The sequence below is a fragment of the Lacerta agilis genome, chromosome 16 (genome assembly GCF_009819535.1).
Source record: "Lacerta agilis isolate rLacAgi1 chromosome 16, rLacAgi1.pri, whole genome shotgun sequence".
Classification (NCBI taxonomy): domain Eukaryota; kingdom Metazoa; phylum Chordata; class Lepidosauria; order Squamata; family Lacertidae; genus Lacerta; species Lacerta agilis.
The window spans coordinates 24,268,901-24,289,931 of record NC_046327.1 but is presented as its reverse complement, the minus strand read 5'-3'; the positions used below and the strand labels follow the sequence as shown (position 1 = coordinate 24,289,931).

The 21,031-nt window shown below is 45.9% G+C and overlaps 1 protein-coding gene across 1 annotated transcript in view; it reads right to left on the bottom strand.

Annotated features, from left to right (window-relative positions):
- SLC49A3 (solute carrier family 49 member 3) overlaps nt 1-17,979 on the bottom strand; it is a 32,447-nt gene extending 14,468 nt beyond the window's left edge. Inside the window, exons 1-2 of the mRNA XM_033173550.1 lie at nt 17,510-17,979; nt 2,895-3,053 (exon numbers count right to left, since the gene is read on the bottom strand). Coding sequence (XP_033029441.1) covers nt 2,895-3,053; nt 17,510-17,698 — 348 coding nt within the window. The 5' untranslated portion in view covers nt 17,699-17,979. The remainder of the gene's footprint in view (nt 1-2,894; nt 3,054-17,509) is intronic.
- Nucleotides 17,980-21,031: the final 3,052 nt, after the last annotated feature.

The window sequence follows — 21,031 nt, the reverse complement described above, 5'->3', positions numbered from 1 at the left end:
CAAAACCGTTTCTTTCTTTCTTTTTTAAAAAGTCAAGACCGGGGGTCAGCAACCTGCGGCTCCGGAGCCGCATGCGGCTCTCTGACAGGTCTCCCGCGGCTCCGGCATGCCCCCTTTCAATGCCCTTTCAATAATAATTAAATGGTTATCGGCAAAAAAAAGGGCCAAAAAAACCATGAATAATCCGCATCAACGTTGAACAGCTGGGCGGTCTTTCTCAGCCCTCTCGGGGTTCCCGAGGACAGACCCAAGATTGATGTCCACCTTGACCACTCCCAGAGAGAGGAAGCGACTTCTTCACACCAATAAGCGTGTGGGGAGGGCTGAGCTTTTGCCACCTCGGCGTGCCGATTGGCAGGACAGATCGCCCGCCTTGGCGCATAGGCTCGGAGCCGGGGCCTTACCGCCGAGGTAGCCACTGAGGATGAAGGCAGGAGGCGGGCACGGGAGAGCGATGCTTCGTCCGGCCAATGAGCCGCCGGGATGCCTGTTCCTGTTTGAGGGGAACATGCCAATGAGGGTGGCGTTAGGGCGGGGAGAAGAAGGAGCTGGGCTTTGCAAGTTATCGAGAGAGAGAGAGAGAGAAGAGTCGGGATAATAAAGGCGGCGGGAGGTGGCGGTGGCGATTGGAGCGGCCCCTGTTCTGAGCGGCCCCTGTCGGGCGGAATCCTTTTCAAAGCGGCCGCGCGGAGGGCGGAGCAGGCGGGCCAGGCGTCGCCGTGACGAGAGGGCGGGGATGGCCGCCGACAGGATGAAGTAGAGCTGCTTTGGGGCGGCGGCGGCAAAAATGTCTGGGCTGCTTCTGAAACCTCCGCCAACCGGTGCTTCGCCAGCGCTCGCTGCGGGCGGTGTACATGCTCAAGATGGCCCCAAGGGCGGCTCGGGGGCCCGGAGCCCCGAGGCCGGCGCGCTGCAGTGCCTGGCGTGATTCCCCCCCAATCTGTTTTTTGCTTTTTTGCTTTTTGCCTTGCTCTCCCACCCCCCTCTCTTTTTCTTCCTCCCCTCCTTTTTTAATCCAAGGGGAGAAATCCCATTTTTAAAACAAACAAACAAACAAACGAAAAACAAACAAACACCCCCCACAGCTGCTGCAGCCACTCTATTTGAATTTTTATTATTACCCTTTTCTCCCTCTATCCCCCCTTTTTCTTTTCTCTTCCCCTTTTGTTTTTGTTTTCAAAAAAAGGAAAAAGAAGAAAAAGATTTTTCCCCTTTATTTTTATTTTTTAAACTACTACATATTTTTAATAGATATTCTCCCCACCCCACCCCACCCCCAATTTATATTTTTCCACCCCACTTTTCCACCCCCCCTTTTTCTTTCTTTATTAGTTCGCTTGCCAACCTATCTTAGAGGGGGAAGCCCTCTCTCCCACCCACCACACACCCCCAAAAACAACTTTGAGCTGAACCCCAAAAAACGGGGGTAGATCACTGCTGAAAGTAGATCACAGTTTCTTGGGAGTTGGCCACCCATGGTATAAGACATGTAACTAGAATAAAAATTTAAAAAAACCAAGCAAATAATTGTAATAACTACTGTAATAAAGCACTGCTATAATTATATATAATTTCCCTAAAATTTTGGTTTCATTCGCCTTTCCGTGCTGAAATGTCACAACCTGAATGACCATGGCTTGCCCCCCCACCCTAGTTTTGATCCTGGGTACGCCCCTGAGTCAATGCAAAAAAGTAATAACTTATTCTTGTTGTTTTTACTAATTATTACTTTGCATTGGCTCCTATACGTTTTTTATTATTATTGCATTAAGGTAAGAAACAATATATGCAGCGTTATATTTGTTTTAAATGTCGCAATGGTTTTGCGGCTCCCAGTTGTTGTTTTTCCCTTTGGAAACGGGTCCAAGTGGCTCTTTGTGTCTTAAAGGTTGCAGACCCCTGGTCAAGACACACAAATATGACCACCCATTTAGCATCACTGTCTGGTTTTATTTGTGCAAAACATTAGCTAGGCCTCTAGGGGTTTGATGCCACTCCACATGACACACAACTGCACAACAGAGGGCAAGAAACCTCCATGAGACTGAGGAGCACGTTCTCACCTTGTCAACCTTCCTGGAGCTACATGCCAGAAGCAGTGTTAGATACAGTTCAGCCAGCAGAATTGATGCCATTTGAACGACAAAAGAATTACTTGGAAGAGTAGATAAGATACAGATTTTGCCCAGAACTATATCGGACCACAATCCACTACTCCTAAACTTAAAAGGAAAGGCCCAACTGGGGAGGAAAAGATGGAGATTAAACGACTCCCTATTGAACGATGAAAACGTTGTAATGGGAGCAAAAAAAGCAATGACAGAATACTTTGAATTTAACTAGAACAAGGGAGTTAGTAGAAAGATGGCCTGGGATGCAGGCAAGTCAGTTGTAAGAGGTTATTTTATCCAACAAAACTCAGTAAGTAGGAAAAAAAGAGGCCCAAGGTTGGGGAACACTGGTCTAAACCACAGAGCCTAGGGCTTGCCGATCAGAAGGTCGGCGGTTCGAATCCCCATGACTGGGTGAGCTCCCTTTGTTCGGTCCCAGCTCCTGCCCACCTAGCAGTTCGAAAGCACGTCAAAGTGCAAGTAGATAAATAGGTACCACTCCGGCGGGAAGGTAAACGGCATTTCCATGCACTGCTCTGGTTCTCCAGAAGCGGCTTAGTCATGCTGGCCACATGACCCGGAAGCTGTCTTCGGACAAACGCCGGCTCCTTCGGCCTATAGAGGGAGATGAGCGCGCAACCCCAGAGTCATCTGCGACTGGACCTTACGGTCAAGAGTACCTTTACCTTTATCTAACAAAGAAATCCGTGATAGATTTCCAGGCAAATTCCCAGGTTACCACGCAAAAACCGCCGCTTCACGCCAGCCTCCATTTCAACTTACGGCACATTTCAGCCCGACGGTGTCCAGAATCCATATTGCTATGAACCCGACTGGAATGGATATCACGAGGTACACAAGGGACAGCCAGTTGACCATATCCATGGAGGTGTGAAACTGTTCTGCTGTTTTATCAGCCACTGGAGCGAACGTCAACCATAGCTGCAGATGGAGGGGGAAAGAGGTTATAGCATAACAACACAAAACTTGCAGGTAGTTATGTTTGAGGTGCCATCTGTGAGTAGCAATGTCTAGACACAATCAGTGATGGCCATTTGCTACCAAATCAGGCTGCAACCCTACACCTGCTTACCTGGGGATAAACCCCCTTGCACTCAATGGGGCTTGCATCTCAAGAGACATGGATAGGATTGTGCTGTCAGCCTTGCAAACAGCCACTCCATGTTTTTCCTTTTTTATTTTTTTATACTTTTCAAGTTTATACATTTCACTAATTTTACAATCATTTTGACATTTCAAAGCTTGACTTCCTTTCCCCTCTTCCTGCGGTTCCTTAAATTTATTTTTAACTAGCTGACCCAGCCACACATTGCTGGTTTTTTTTTTTTTTTTTTTTGCTTTTTAAAATTCTCCTGACCCCCGAAAGTATTCTGGAAGCTCCTGTTTTCATTCTTCCCTGTCCCTTTAGGGCAGGGGTCAGCAACCTTTTTCAGCCGTGGGCCGGTCCACTTTCCCTCAGACCATGTGGTAGGCTGGACTATATTGGGGGGGGGGGAAATGAACTAATTCCTATGCCCCGCAAATAACCCAGAGATGAATTTTACATAAAAGAACACATTCTACTCATGTAAAAACACCAGGCATGCGAAGCTGCGGCGGCCATTTTAGGTGAGGGCACTGGCGACCTTAAAGAGCATTCTCCCCCACCCCAGTCCCAAAATTACCCAGTCCCAAAATCACGCACCCCAGCTGGTCTTACTCAGTGCGACCTCTCAGGCATGCCTCCTGCTCCGTGTTTTTTTTCTTTTCTCGGAGCATACGAAGTTGCGGCGGCCATTTTAGGTGAGGATACAGGCATTGTTGCTCTGGCCAGGTCCTGGATGGTCATGTTACTCTTTGTACTAATTTGATGCTGTTTGGTGCAGCGGTTACGGAGCAAGGTGGTGTCACGCGCGCACGCAATGGGAACATTTTTATATAGATAGATAGATATCTTCTGCATGTCCAAATTAACTTAATTTGCTCATTTATTCATCTTCTTAAAATATATACTGTTATGAAGCTGCAGGTTATTATAATAATCCTGCCAATGTTCTTATCTGTTTACAATTTATCTGTAAATATTCAATAAACCATTTATTTAAAATCTGTTATCTTGATTTCTAATTTTTCCAGTAAGTTTCGCCATTTCTGCATATTCCATAATTTTTTTGTATCCATTCTTCCTTTGCTGAGACTTCTGCTTCTTTCCATTTTGGGGCGAGTAACATTCTTGCCTCTGTAATAGCATACATGAATAAGTTTCTATACAATTCAGGTGGTTCAGTCCCTGTAATTCCCAAATAGCCACTCCCTGCTTTTCCTTGGGCATGCAGAAATTACCTCCGCATAATCAGGCTTTGCCTAGCAGGTTATGTCTGTTTCTATTAGGCCACAGGTAACTAAAATGGGTATTTATGCAGAAGAAAGCTAGAAAAAAATCTGCAAGCTTCGTTGTCAGGCAGTGCTTTAACATAGAATCATAGACTTGCAGAGCACATTACCTCAGATCCTTTTAAAGAAATGTGCTACATGGTGGGATGCGGGTGGCACTGTGGTCTAAACCACTGAGCCTCTTGGGCTTCCTGATCAGAAGGTTGGTGGTTCAAATCCACATGACGGTGTGAGCTCCCGTTGCTCTGTCCCTGCTTCTGCCAACCTAGCAGTTCGAAAGCATGCCAGTGCAAGTAGATAAATAGGTACCGCTGCAGCGGGAAGGTAAACAACGTTTCTGTGCGCGCTGACTTCTGTCACGGTGCCCCGTTGCAGCAGAAGCGGTTTAGTCATGCTGGCCACATGACCCGGAAAGCTGTCTGTGGACAAACACTGGCTCCCTTGGCCTGAAACCAAGGTGAGCGCCGCAACCCCATAGTTGCCTTTGACTGGACTTAACCATCCAGGGGTCCTTTACCTTTTACCTTTTTACCTTGCTACATGGTCAAAATGAAAGATCATAGATTGGAACCTGAGGATCATTTAGTCCAACCCACTGTAATGCAGGTACCGGTATATGCAGCTGCCCCATAGTGGGATCAAACCTGCAACCTTGGCATTATCAGCACCACACTCTTTCCAACTGAGCTATCAGGTAGAGCAGTGTTCCCCAGCCTTGGGGCTCCAGCTGTTTTTGGCCTACAACTCCCATCATCCCTGACCACTGTCCTTGCTAGCTATGGATGATGGGAGCTGTAGTCCAAAAACAGCTGGAGGCCCAAGGTTGGGGAACACTGAGGTAGAGCATGGGTAGGCAAACTAAGGCCCGGGGGCCGTATGCGGCCCAATTGCCTTCTAAATCCGGCCCACGGACGGTCCGGGAATCAGCATGTTTTTACATGAGTATAATGTGTCCTTTTATTTAAAATCCATCTTGGGGTTATTTGTGGGGCATAGGAATTATTTCATCCCCCCCCCCCCAAATATATATATATAGTCTGGCCCCCCACAAGGTCTGAGGGACAGTGGACCAGCCCCCTGCTGAAAAAGTTTGCTGTCCCCTGAGGTAGAGAGACAGGAAGCTTGGGTTGCGCAGGGCCAGGCAGGATTTCCTTTAAGATCTTACATGTCGCCACATGTTGCTAGAGCTGAAGGTGACTTAAAGCATCCTGCTTAAGAAGGAAAGACAAATCCAGGAAAACCATTTAGGACATTAGCAGCTCGATGTTCCAAGTGGATTCATATTGTAGCTGGGAAGGCTCCAGGCAATTAATGCAATCTCAAATTAGTGTTTGGCTGGGTCTCAGGAGACTGGTGCAAGACACATCTCCAGGCGAAAGGCAAATTATTTATTTATACTGATCTATCTACCCATCCACCTGCATCCTGCTTTTACATTTTTCTAGTGTGCCCGGCCATACGCGCATATTTCCACAGGCAGGTGTTGTGGGATGGTGTCAGTCAAGTCCAACACTCTAAGGGAGGACCAACTGCCACTTTGTGTCAGTTAGTTTTAGTCTCAGTTACAGGTAGGTAGCCGTGTTGGTCTGCCATAGTCAAAACAAAATAAACTAAAAAATTCCTTGCAGTAGCACCTTAGAGACCAACTAAGTTTGTTCTTGGTATGAGCTTTCGTGTGCATACAGCGGTTCTTTACTCTCCCCAAGCAGCTTGTTCCATTCCTGACCTGCTCACATAAATGCAAACTTGGCAAAGGAGGAAGAGGAAGGAGCAGCCCAAAGGGCTGCTTTCGGGCTGCTCGTTCCTCCTCCTCCGCCACCTCCACAGCGGCAAAGGTGAATCGGCTTATACTTGAGTCAATAAGCTTTCCCAGGTTTTTGTAGGAAAATTAGGTGCCTCGGTTTATATTTGGGTCGGCTTATACTCGGGTATATACGGTAATTTTCAAATATAAACGTTCCCACAGGTGTCGCATAAGTCTCACATGACGACTCAGAAAAAGGATGTATGAAAATGGTTACGTCCTCCCCTCCCCCATGAAATTTAGTACACATGTATTCTAAGACACCTTCGATTACTAGAAAAATCTGCAAGCGGTGCATTTGGGCATCTCTTCGCGAAACCGAGCGAGGAAGCAAAGCATCATATGCTAAGAGCAAAATCATTACCAAATTAGAGGAAGGTATCAGAACGTTCAGGAGAACCTGCAAGTTAACGTAAGTGCAGCAAAACCTTTTTTTAAAAAGCAAAAACAAAACCCTAAGGAAGGCCAATGAACCTGCAAAACTGCCCAATGGGCACAGAATGCTGTTATTTGAGAGGCAAACTATTCTGGGGTTCTCTTGACCCTCCGAGCCATTTTTTTGGGGGGGGGTGCAGGGGGGAAACCCCATTCTGCTAGTGGGAGTCCTTAGTTGAAACCCACGCAGGGAGCTGAAGTATTTATTTACTTATTTAATGCATTTGCAAACAGCCTAATCATTTGCATTCCTAAGCACTGTACACAAAAACAACCCATACATAGAAGAAAACACTCATGTCTAGCGGATTCGGAATGAAGTATCTCAACAGTTGTTTTAAATTATTATTACTATTATTAATTGAATTTATATACTGCCCTATACCCAGAGGTCTCTGGGCGGTTCACAGAACGAAGAAATCACGTACTTTCTTTTGACCCTAAGTGCTCAGAAAAATCTGTCAAAATCTTCAGTCATTTGAAAACTAGGAAGTTAAATTAAAAGAGTTAACCAGGGAGTACCTTTTAGGTGGTAAACGAGTATATTTTGCAAAATTGCAAAGAACACCTTTGATGTTTCGTTCAAGGTCAACTTGAACTCTTTCTTAAAGATACATCCTCACTTGTCAAATTGTCAAGAGCAATGAACTGAAATTGCCTAAGGAAATGAAACTAATGAAGCCTTAACGCTATCAAAGAGGTTCTCCGACAAATTGACAGAGCCTGCCTAGCTAATTACAAGTGGAATATGGTAATCCCAGAGTGAAGAGTGCAGAACTCAGGAGCAGGAATGCAATGTGCAGAGGTGGGGAAATAATACGCAGAGCTGACGATGCAGAATATGCATTGATATGAGAATTATAACATCTAAGATATAAATGTACCAAGCAAACATACACACACACCGCATGTCTGAAACAGTACAGGAAAAAAGTCCTGAAATCATTTTGTCTCTCCCAAATTGACCTCAAATGTTTCTCTGCAAGGAGGGAGGAAATGAGAAATACGGTACCTCCCCATTGTCTCTTTGCTCACAAATCCTGCCTAAATGGCACATTTAAAAATATGAATAAAGACGTGGGTGGCGCTGTGGGTTAAAGCCACATGACCCGGAAGCTGTCTGCGGACAAATGCCGGCTCCCTCGGCCAGTAAAGCGAGATGAGCGCCACAACCCCAGAGTCGTCCGTGACTGGACCTAATGGTCAGGGGTCCCTTTACCTTTAAGATATGAATAGGGTGAGCCTGTGACCTGGACTCAGGAATTAAGTATTTATCATCACAAAAGAATAGCCAGGCTAGCCAGGTAAAAACCCATCAACAGGTTTCATGTCAGACAGGATTCTGTTGTAGACTGTGGGAATATACCTTGCAGGTGCGCTCGCACCTGTGGTTATTTGTGTTTATTTGTGTTTATTTGTACTTATTTTTACTGTATCCTTCCGCCCTGGATCCGGCAATAGGATCCGGCAGGCGACTCACTGCTGGGATCCCTCCACGGGGAAAAAGTGGCTCCAACTTTGAATTAAGCAACGGTCAGTTAATCATCTTCCCGCCCAATTTAGGGCAGCAACAGAATTGTAATTGGTTGTTGTATTGATTATGACGTTGGTTACTCCCTCAATAAATAGCTGCCTCTCCCTGTTTGTGGTGTGGAGAAAGCCGAGGAGTAAGCGCGAGAACAACGTTGCATGACAAGCCCAGTCGCAAACAGAAAGCGAAACCAACCATGCAGGGCAACGGTAGGCTTCTTCACCAGACTGCAGTCTCAGTTGTTTTATTTTCACTTTTGTTTTAAAAAGTCTTTTATTTGGCCGTTTGGTTTTGGCCACCTTTTAGCTTAGTTTTCCTCTTCGGAACCTTTTTGGACCAGACGCTTGCAAACATCCACGCAGAATCATCACGGACTCACAGACTCAACCCTCAGATTGCAGCTAACGGATTCCTTTCTTCACGGCGCGGTGGGAGCGGGCTCCAGGATTACCGGCTGTCCCATCCGCAGGCTGTCCCATTGCTGGTGCCCCGTGTGAGGTTACACATGGGAGGCGTCAGCAACAATCCCCACAACTGATGCCCCGTGTGAGGCTACACGTGAGGCATTGGTTATCGCCACAGTAGACCACCCCCTTCTGTGATGTATGTATGATGTATAGGGGGGGGGGTCTTGGGCTCCAGGGTGGGCAATTTCAAAATGTCTATACAAGGGCTTGCACAGCATTGTTCGGGGTTCCCCTCCTGCCTCCAGCGTGTGGTTGTGAGCACCCTGTTACAACAGTTAACAAAGATCAGGCTTACTAGCTGCTTTGCTTCTGAATATTCTCTAGTTGGCCTATGTTATTTTCTCCTACCGATAGAGAACCTACAAAAGCACTCTATATGGGCTCTTGGGTACCCCAAAGGGAAAAGGAGCAGTTTTTTCTTATAGCACATTAATAAGAGAGTGCTCTTTCTCCTACATGCACATGCACACAAAAAGCAGCGTGCAAAATCAATAGCCATCTTCTGTTATTAGAGATGGGAAACCTTTTATAGCCAGAGGGTCACACACACTTCTGGGCAACCCATGCTAGGCGTGGGCAAGGGCAGAGGCAAAAAAGGATGAGAGCATTCAATTTTAAAAAAACGTTTTACCTTTGTGCAATAGGCCTGTTTCTACAGACACACACATGCTCCTCTCTAGCCTCCGTCCAGGCAAACAAGCAACATTATTGGAGTGCAAGGACACATTTCAGCCAGGCGAAAATCAAAGGCAGTGCAGAAAAGGGACGGTGAAAGCTGTGCCCAGGCAGGGTGTGTGATACCTGGGGGGAGTCCCTGAGGACCAGATTCAGACCTCTGGCCTGACATCCCTCATCCTTGTTCTAAGATGCTGGATACAAACTACCGTTAAAGACCCACAAGCTTCTTGGTGGTTCTCCCTCCCAGTTTTGCACTCCTAGGAGCCTTTCCCCATCCTTTGTAGTGGGGGGGGGGGTTGTACCCTGGATGATGCACTGGCTGCCTTGTTCCATTCTGTCTGAATTAGACCGGATGTGTGGGAGAAAAACGGTGGCCTCAAGAGAGCTGGAAGGTGGCTCTGAACAGATGCCTGCAGTAGCTGTCAAAATGAGTAGCTGCTACAGGCACCCGTTCATTTTTTGTCACCTCACTGGTTTTAACAGAGTTGGCCCACACATTCAGTTGAGGGTCATCAAGTGATGCACGTCAATGTGCAATATGGCCACAAGTCCACATCAATCCTGTTGTTTTGTGCATCTTGTCCCTCCGAACGTATCACTGGTTGTTTGCAAGAGAACAGAAAGCAGATTGGTTTAACTGGAAACAAACCCAGAAGACTCCTTTTGCTTACAGAAATTTTATCTGAAGAAGTGTGCATGCACACGAAAGCTCATACCAAGAACAAACTTAGTTGGTCTCTAAGGTACTGCTGGAAGGGATTTTTTATTTTTTATTTTGTTTTGACTATGGCAGACCAACATGACTACCTACCTGTAACAGAAACGTCTGGGTCACAATGAAAACAAAGGAGAGGTTAAGTGTGGCAAATAGCTTAATTGTCCAATTAAGCAATTAAGCAATTAAGCCATGAGTAAAGTAGTCCAAAGTGTAACACAGTTTTTGGAGTACAGTGGTATCTCGGGTTAAGAACTTAATTCGTTCTGGAGGTCCGTTCTTAACCTGAAACTGTTCTTAACTTGAAGCACCACTTTAGCTAATGGGACCTCCCGCTGCCACTGTGCCACCAGAGCACAATTTCTGTTCTTATCCTGAAGCAAAGTTCTTAACCTGAAGCGTTATTTCTGGGTTAGCGGAGTCTGTAACCTGAAGCGTATGTAACCTGAGGTACCACTGTACATTTGACTAAGGAACAGAAGTAACTCAGCAGGCAATAAAGACTAAGAATTCTGCCACAGATAAAGTCTGCCGTTCTTCTCATTGAAACACGACCACTATCAGGGTCAGGAAGTTTTGCCGCCTGAGGCAAAACAGAAGTTGCTGCTCCTGCCTCCTTTGTTGCAGCTCCTGCCCCACAACTGCCACCATCTCTTCCTCTGCAGCCCCACAGCCCTACATCCTTTTCCTCCTCAACCCCTTCCCTCCACAATGTGTGCTGGAGGTGGCAGGAGAGTAAGAGGAAAAGGCAATGGCAGGTGCCTGAGGTGGAGGGCAGATCTGCCGCCTGAGGCGACTGCCTCACCTCACTTCATGGGCCGGGCAGCTCTGACTGATATCCTGGAAAGAAGCCAGGTCGGAACACCTCTAATCATCTAATTGGCATGTTTGTTGAGCTTGCTCTTTCATTATCTGAACTTCTCATTATCTTTATCATCGTTGCCTTTTCATTACTGCTTCTCCACGGCTTCACCCCACTCTGAGCTCAAACCAACACTCCGTTTCTCAGCAGACGTATCCCTCAACAAACCAACAAACCAACAAGCAAACACAGGCAGGAAGCGCAGAGTTTGGAGAATTTCTAAGGAGGGAGACTGACTTTCAACAGTGCTTTGATGACGTCAACTGCTAACTCCAGATGCAGGGGTCAGCAACCTTTTTCAGCTGTGGGCCGGTCCACTGTCCCTCAGACCATGTGGTGGGCTGGACTATATTTTTTTTGGGGGGGGGTTGAATGAATTCCTATGCCCCACAAATAACCCAGAGATGCATTTTAAATAAAATCACAAATAACCCAGAGATGCATTTTAAATAAAATCACACATTCTACTCATGTAAAAACACGCTGATTCCCGGACCGTCCATGGGCCAGATTGAGAAGGCGATTGGGCCTTAGGTTGCCTACCCCTGCTCCAGAGGGTTACCTGAGAAGTCACTCTGCTGTAAGGTAAAAGGTAAAGGACCCCTGGACAGTTAAGTCCAGTCAAAGGCGACTCTGGGGTTGCAGCGCTCATCTTGCTTTCAGGCCGAGGTAGCCAGCGTTTGTCCACAGACAGCTTTCCGGGTCACGTGGCCAGCATGACTAAACTGCTTCTGGCGCAACGAAACACTGTGACAGAAGCCAGAGCGCACGGAAACACTGTTTACCTTCCCGCCGCAGCGGTACCTATTTATCTACTTGCACTGGCATGCTTTTGAACTGCTAAGCTAGCAGGAGCTGGGACAGAGCAATGGGAGCTCACTCTGTCGCGGGGATTTGAACCGGTGACCTTCCAATCGGCAAGCCCAAGAGGCCCTGTGGTTTGACCCGCAACTTTACCTTACCTTTACCTTTACTCTGCTGTAGCAACCTTCAGCAAAGTCTTGCGGTCCCTTAAAAACAAACAGGAAAGCTTTCAAATGTGGTGTGTGCACATGTGCTGTTGTTTGCACAGCGAGGGGAAAGGCCGGACAGCGCTCGAGATAGCTGCTAGCTACGTGAAGCATAAATGAAGAAAGAATTAACATAGGAGCCATTCATGGCAGGTACAACCCATTCCTGAGTAGAAGTCCTTGGTGTTCTCTTGGCCTCAATTTGTTAAAAAAACAAACAAAAACCGAGCTGGTTGGAGAAGTAGACAGCTAGCATGAGGCTCTTCTTTTAAAACTATGGCTTATATTGGTAGTTCCTTGAGAATATTTTGTATTATTTTGAGTAAGCCACTTAAGTACTGTATATAAATCTTGTTGCATACATAAATTACACAAACAAAGAGCAAGAATGTCTCTTTGCATCTCCACCTGAGATAGAACGAGGATCTTTCCTACTGAATATATATTCTATTTAACAAACCTAGTGTTTTGTTTATTTTCCAGACTCAGAGTCTCCCTGTGCAATTCCTTCCAGGGGTAAAGTGTGCTCCTCCAGCAGTGAATCAGTGGCTGAAATGCCTCCCTCACTCCCTGGGAGTGAGAGCTGGACCATAAAGAAGGCTGATTGCCGAAGAATTGATGCTTTTGAATTATGGTGCTGGAGGAGACTCTTGAGAGTCCCATGGACTGCAAGAAGATTAAACTTATCCATTCTCAAAGAAATCAGCCCTGAGTGCTCACTAGAAGGACAGATCCTGAAGTTGAGGCTCCAGTACTTTGGCCACCTCATGAGAAGAGAAGACTCCCTAGAAAAGACCCTGATGTTGGGAAAGATGGAGGACACAAGGAGAAGGGGACGACAGAGGACGAGATGGTTAGACAGTGTTCTCGAAGCTACTAGCATGAGTTTGGCCAAACTGCGAGAGGCAGTGAAGGATAGGCGTGCCTGGCGTGCTCTGGTCCATGGGGTCACGAAGAGTCGGACACGACTGAACGACTGAACAACAACAACACTCCCTGGACCCAGAGGTCTCTCCCCAGGGCATCCTGCTCACTGCTTTGCAGTCTCCTGGGCTGTAATGTGTCCTGCAACACTAAAAAAAAAAAATGCTTCTTGCTTTCCTGGGAGGAGGTCAGAGAGTGGCATACAAAACCTGCCTCCTGCACCAAAGGTAACTTTTTCCTTCCTTGCTCTGCCCACTTTGGACTCCATGCACCCCACTTTAAACAGGCGTAGGAAGTCTCTTGGGCCCCTGGGGCGCCGTTGCTGCGCAGAGGCACCCCCTGGGGGCGGGGCATCCTGACGCATGCATCGTGACATCATGACGCATGTGTCAGGACAGACTGCGCATGCCCGGAAATCCGGGTATGCGCAGTCCATCCCGCCGGCGCTGCTGCTTCAGCGGCGACCCGCCAAGCGAGCGCTGGCTCCTGGGGCTTCCCATAGCGGCGCCAGCGGGCAGACCCCGGATGGGCCGCGGGGCGGAGCGGCTTCGCTCCGCGGCTTGCTCGAGGCCCACCGGTGGGGCAGGGCTGGCCCAAGTGTCACCCCCCCTCCCCTGGAACCCGGGGCGGACAGCCCCCCCTCGCGGCGCCCGTGACTTTAAATAACACTGGTGGAAAAGACTGTCTCTTCCTTTTGAGTGCCGCCTTTCATGGTGTCTGGTTTGTGTCCATCCACTCCTTGGCACCCAGCTTCTGATCTGTTGGGTCTCTAATGTCAGCAAGGCCTGGCTGGCAGATGGTAGCATCTCTGCTGCTGGAGAATGTGCAGGTAATAAAATAAAATAAAAATAATACATTTTTGTACCCTGCCCATCACCTCGTTCAAGAATTTCTTATGTTCTGGTAGGGCCACTTCAATGTTTGAAGAAACATCTGAACGTCTTTACTGGATCAGCCCCAAGGTCCATTGTATTTGGATCGCTTGCCTCCACACTGGCCTGCTCAGACACTCAATAGGGATGGAGAACTCTTTATCAGCCCAGGGCCACATTGCCTTGTGGGTAACCTTCTGGGGGCAACATACCAATGGTGGGTGCAGCCAGATACACAGCTCCCTCCTTCCAGGCAAACCAGAGGTAGCACCTGCCTCCCTATGTTTTTCTAACATACATATGAAGGAAATGAATGGCAAGGGTGTTAGCCTGATACTTCCAATAAAAAAAATCTTGTGGCAGGGAGTTCCACGGATTAATTACTCTTTGCAGAAAGAGGTACTTCCTTTTCTTGGTTCTGGATCTGACAACCAGACTCCTTAGGTGACTCCATGTTCTAGTTTAATGAGAGGGGAAAACATAACCCGCTCATTGCACCGAACGAATTGTTGCTGGGCTACAGCTCCCATCTGCACTGAAAATTAGCCATACTGCCTCAGCTCTCAACCAAAAAGCTCCAAACCTTTTTGCCTTTCGTCCTAAAAAGGGGGCCTTTCAACCCCTGGAACAGTCATAAAATGACCCCCAAATTTGAACATTCCAAGCATTCCAAACATTCCATTCCAAGGAGTTCAACACTTGCACCTTCCGAATTCTGATTCACACACATTTTGCTCCTTGGTGCTCCAATAAATCAATCAAGGAACGAAGCAAACAAGACGCACCTTTTAATTTAGCCCCTGCCGACTCTATCTAAAGGCAAATGGGACAAATTTGCAAATTGAGAGGAGTCGGGGTATGAGCTCATCTCGGGGCTTTGGTGTAGGGGAGGAAGCGGCACTCTGCACATGTTCAGAGGCTCTGGATTGTTAACTTTGGATTACACTCCCACCGAAACAGACTCCCACAAGAGGTGGTGGACTCTTCTTCCTTGGATGGCCATCTGTCAGGTATGATCTAGCTGAGATTCCTGCATTGCATGGGGTTGGACTAGATGACCCTCGGGATCCCTTCCAACTATTAAAGTTTATGATTCTCCGGTTTGGTCAGACTGTGACCACAGCCTAGGAATGGTTAACTCGGGATTTAAAATACCCCATGCAGCTTAGAGCATCCTGCCCCAGAGCTTTGAGAAAACAGGGAGGTCCCATGCACACAATCCATTTTAACACTTTAATAGTCATTGCTTCCCCCAAGGAATCCTGGGAAGTGTAGTTTGTCAAAGGTGCTGGGAACTGCAGCCCTGTGCAATCTTAACAACCCTCAACACCTTGAACAAACTACAGTTCCCAGGATTATTTGGGGGAAGCCACAACTGCATAATGTAAGACTAACAAATGGTGTGGGTCAAAATAAAATAAAAAATTCTTTCCAGTAGCACCTTAGAGACCAACTAAGTTTGTTCTTGGTATGAGCTTTCGTGTGCATGCATGAAGGTATCTGAAGAAGTGTGCATGCACACGAAAGCTCATACCAAGAACAAACTCAGTTGGTCTCTAAGGTGCTACTGGAAAGAATTTTTTATTTTGTTTTGTTTTGACTATGGCAGACCAACATGGCTACCTACCTGTACTTGAAATACCTTGAAATAATGAGGAAACAAAACGCTGGATTGGCCCCAAAAGACACAGATTAGCTCCAAGATGGGATCAGTCTGCTTTCCAAAGCTGCAAATACCAGTTGAATCTTGTGCCCAAAACACACCTCTACTGTACCGGTAATTGTTAGTGCTGACCAACACGGCTACCCACCTGTAAATGGTGTGGGTGTAATGGGAGTTGTAGCCAAACAACATCTGGGAACCCGAGGTGGAGAAAGGCTGGATTTGAGCATTGTACCACAGAAACCCCCATTAAAATCCCTACCAGGCCAGGTAATAAAAGCATTCTGGGAAATGATAAAAAAAATGTTCATATATATATATATATATACACAGAGGCTTTCTTATTAGGAATTGTAGGTGCTGGTATTCCAAGGGAGTAGAAAAGACTTTTTATGCATGCAGCGACAGCAGCACAGATGCTATTAGCCCAGAGACGGAAAGAAGATAAAGTCCCTACCAGAGAGGAATGGCAAATTAAATTGTTGGACTATGCTGAAATGGCAAAACTGAACGGAAAGCTCAGGAACCAAGAAGACCAAAACTTTAACAAAGAATGGGGAAAGTTTATAATTTATCTTGGAGACCACTGTAAACAGATGAAAACATTATTAGCAGGATTGCAATAACACTTGTAAGGTAGCAAGTACAGTACTATGGAGACAATGGAGTTACAGTATATTCAATATAGAATATTGGAAAAGATGCAGTAGAAAAGGTTTAATAATAGGACCCATGAAGGGGAAGGTGGGAAGTCCAGAGATTCGGAGGAATCTGTAAATGTGGGTATGTATGGTTGTATTGTTATAGCTTTAAATTTGTAAAATCAAACAAAAATTATTTCCAAAAAATGAAAAATAAAAATCCCTAACAGGCCAGTCCCTCTGTCTCTCCAATCCTAACCTACCTCACAGGGGTGTTGTGCGGATCATGCATAGCTCAGTTGGATAGAGCATGGTGCTGATAACACCAAGGTTGAAAGTTCGATCCCGGTATGGGACAGCTGCATATTCCTGCATTGCAGGGGGTTGGACTAGATGATCCTCCGGGTCCCTTTCCAACTCTAAAAAAAGAATTCTATGATTCTAAGCCATGCATAACATGGGGCAGCGAGACCTTCTGTCCGGCACCTCGGAAGCTAGAAAGGCAACGATTTAAAACACAAGCTTCCAACGACAGGCGCTTTGACACATCCGTCAGGCTTGCTAACAACCGAGAACATCCAGCCACGCAGCCACCTCTCCGCTTCCAAAGCACCTCCATCCAGCCACTTCGAAGGCGTTTTTTAAACTTTGGGGTTGCCAGATGCACCATTCAAATTTTCCTCTCGTGAGGGACATAGCAAGGGGGGGGGGTTGACAAATGATCAAGGAACAATTACTTCCCTACTAGGGCGGTTCATAAAAAAACTTTTTCCTTTTTGAAAATGCCTGCTCCAAAGGTATTATCTTACTATACTAGGGATTATATAGCTATATATGAAATTTCATGCATATTGGTTAATATCTTGACCCTCCTCCACCAAAATAGCTATTTACTTGGCTGTTTTCCTACCGGTATGTCCTGAAAGCTGAAATTTCAGTTCAGTGGAACACTTACTGTTCCCAACCCTAACCCTGTGGAAAGCCATCTAATTAGACTTTAATTTGATTTTGAGATGTTTTTAGGAGGTAATTTAATTATTGTTTGATGTTATACCAATGTTATGTATCTGATGTTAGCCACCCTGAACCCGACTTCGGGCGGGGAATAAATAAAAGTTTTTCATATTATTATTATAACAACTTGTTATTATTCCTTTGTAAGAAAATATGAAATAATGTAAAACCATTTTTGCAGGGGGGGATCAAAAAATTTCCGCACCCGGTACCCCCTGACCTTCCTACGCTTCTGCCTCTCGGCTCCCGAAATCCCCGCAGCTCCAAGCCGGGCCAATCGAAGGGCTGCTTCGATGGGGAAACCGGCCGGCGCAAGGAATCTCGCGACCGTGCGCAATCTGGGAAGTTGGAGACGAGCAAGAACCAACCGCGCGCGCTCTTTACGCACCATGGAATTGGAGCAATTGAGCAGGCAGACGACGCCCAGCAGCAGCCATCGCCGCTTGTAGACCTTGTATGACTCCGGCGGAGACTCGGCGACGATCTTCTCCAAAGAAGTCCCGGACAGGCGGCTCCCTTGCAGATTGTTGTTGTTGTTGCTGTTGCTGCTGTGGCTGCTGGCGCTCTCCGCGTCCATGTTGCGCGCTGCCTGCGCTGGCGGGTTTGTTGGCGCCGCGCTCGGGCTCGCTGCTTTTCCGGGCGAGTCAGCACGGCCCGCGCTGCTACGACGTCTCCGCTGCCATCCTGCCCGCAGGAGCCTGGGATGCACCCTGGATCTTTCGGGCCCGGCGAGGCAGTTGCCACATCGTCGGCGAGCTGGTCTTGAAAAGCCGGTTCCTCGCGCGCGCCGCGCCCCTAGCCTTGCCTCCGCCGTCCCAGGCGCTTCTGTCTGGCACGGGGCGGAGCTGGTTTCACTTCCCCTTCACTCGGCCGGGAAAAAAAGAAAGACGGCCACTTGCTGGCTTGTTCCGAGACACTCCCGGAGCGCCCTGCGGGGTCCTAGCGCCTGCTTCTCGGTTTCTTTTGCATTTTTGCATTAATTTATAGTTTTTACTTGATTTTACAAATGTAAATTTATAACAAAACCGAATGCATTTCCATATAAAGAGATTTCTCTAAATCTCGAGACCTCCCCCCCCATCCCCTCCATGGGTCCTAAGGCCAATATTTTCAACAGCATCTTCTATCATAATCGTATGTTTTATCCATATGATCCATAGTATTTGTTACATTACAAGTGAGATTAAAATCCTGCTAATGTTTTCATCTGCTTACAGTGGTCTCCTAAATAAGTATCCCCCCCAAGTCTTTTATGAATTCCATGTTTTCTGACCTCAATCTAGACTTTTTTATTTTTATGTTAAATTGTTTTTATTACAACATTTATTGGGTTGCAAGAGTCTTTGTTTTCAGATCATAAAATCCTTTGTACAGATCAGTTATATTCGATGTGAGACGTTAATGATCCTGCTTTTTACAAATAGCTCCCTGCTCACTGTCTACAGCCTCTCTGCTGCCTGCCTCCAGGAGGTCAGCCTTTCCATTTTTCATAGACTTGTAGGGTTGGAAGGAGACCCCAAGGGTCATCTAGTCCAACCCCCTGCAATGCAGAAATCTTTTGCCCATTGTGAGGTTTGAACCAGCAACCCTGAGATTAAGAGTCCCACACTCTACTGACTGATCAATTTCTTATTTCATTTATTTCATGAAATTTGATCACAGCAAAAATAGATAATAGTGGCAATTGAGGTGTAGTTTGAACCCGTTCTTTGAGAATATTGTTTCAATAAAAAAATTTGGATCATAATGTCCGTGCCCTTGGGTACAGATGAAAATGCACTCCTCTACTTCCACATCCTCTCCAGTAACTGGAAGATTGATTGGAGGTGATGCAGGACAGCTGAACTGCAATTCATTTGAATTGCCACATGTAATTCATTTTCAGTGCAATCCCTCTCATTCTGGCTGATACTGTTTTAAATATATTTCCCCTCCAAAACCTTTCCCATTTATTCTCTACGGCAGTGGTTCCCAATTAGATACGTTTTGCAAAAGCCAAGCCATGAATTCCCTACTTTTGAATTTTTTGGATATCTCTATGATAATTTCTGGTATGTGAATGGTGCTGAGCTGAGGACCCCCTGGGTGGGCTATGTGGACCCCCAGTTGGGAACCACTGTTCTACAATGTTCTTTTGCTGTGTGCTATATAAGCGTCAAATTACTGAGATTTGCAAATTCCATATTTACGTATAAATACACACACACACACACTGCCTTTTTGCCTGGCAGTGACCCAAGACAGCTCACAGATAAAATAAGAACACTTAAAAACATAGAAGTAAAAATCATTGAAAAGCAATAGAATTAAAACTACACATACAGAGTGTGTGTGTGTGTGTGTGTGTGTGTGTGTATCTATTAGAGCTGGAAGGGACCCTTAGGGTTGTCTATTAGTATTATATTTTTTGCATTTTCTATTTTACATAAACAAATACATAGACATATAATGCCTTTTGACTTCCCTCCTTTCCCCACTGTGGATCTTAATGTAATGATTTCCCCCCTCTGCATCTCTTTCATAACTCTATTCTTATACATCATTTGTCAATCCATAGTTCAAATGTTTACAAGTTTTCTGCCAATCCTACCAATGTTATGCAATTGTTTACAATAGCTTTTCAAATAAATTATAAACTTATCCCCATTCTTTATTAAAGACGTCCTCTTCCTGGTTTCTAATTCTGCATGTAAGCTGTGCCATCTCAACATGGTTCATCAATTTTGTCTGCCACTCTTCTTTGGTCGGAGTTGTAGACCCTTAAGATCATCTAGCCCAACCCGCTGCAAAACACAGTCTGTCGCAGCAAAAGAAGCATGGCTCCATCAGTGCCGGATTTACGTATAAGCTAAACAAGCTATAGCTCAGGGCCCTACTCTCTTGGGGGCCCCAAAAAAATTTAAAGGGAAAAAAACCTGGATGTACATTTCCAAAATATAAGATAAAAAAACAAGTAAAACAAAACAGCAACAGTGTTTTGTGTTGTGTAGGCTCCTATGATGTAAGTAATGGGCCCCGCCTGCTAGCCTACTCCCTAAAATATCACTGGTTTGCTCATTATGAATCTTTGTAAATTGTGTTTCTAAAGGAACTTTTGTTATTGCCAAATGCCAATGTGTTTGCATTATTAAGTTTATTACGAATAAAAAAAATCATTTCATGTTCAAGCTTAACAATTTCCCACTATTAATATACTTCTTAATTGTATTTCACTATTAATATACTTCTTCTGAATTGTATTTCAGTTCAACAATTACTTTGATAAAATACATATTTTGTTATGTGCAAATGGCTTTAGATACCTATTTGGTCCATAAATTGCCATATAGCATATATTCAACACAAAAAAACAGCGACAATTTGTTGTTGACAAAGGACAGCTGGACATATAAAGGGCCCCATTACCTTCAATAGCTTAGGGCCTCATCAAACCTAAATCCAGCCCTGCTCCAGCTCCCTGATTAAATGTCAGCTCCTCAAAACCTGTTGCACCAAGAACACCTTTACCTGTTGGTGGAAGGATAACAAGGAGAGAACCAGTCTAACTACTGAGGGAGTTCCAGAATCTGGGAACTTGTATTACTCCATTCACTTCCAATGGGGACCTACTGCTTTAGATGGTCATATATATCACTTTACTTACTTGAAAATGTAAGCCAGGAGCCCTGCAGGTGCTTTTTGGGGGGAGAGGTTCTGCCCATGGGCATAGCCACGATTTTTGTTAGGGGGACAGGCTTTTGTTGGGGGGGGGGAGAACCTAATATGTGTATTGATTGGTATTGATAGGGGGGCAGCTGCCCCCATCCTCCCTTGCTTCTGCCTCAAAGTAGGTTCATTAACTATGAGCCCCTGAATTTGGGACCTCCTCCAAACCTGTGCTAAAGTTTTGCAGTCGTTTTTGCAGCATTTG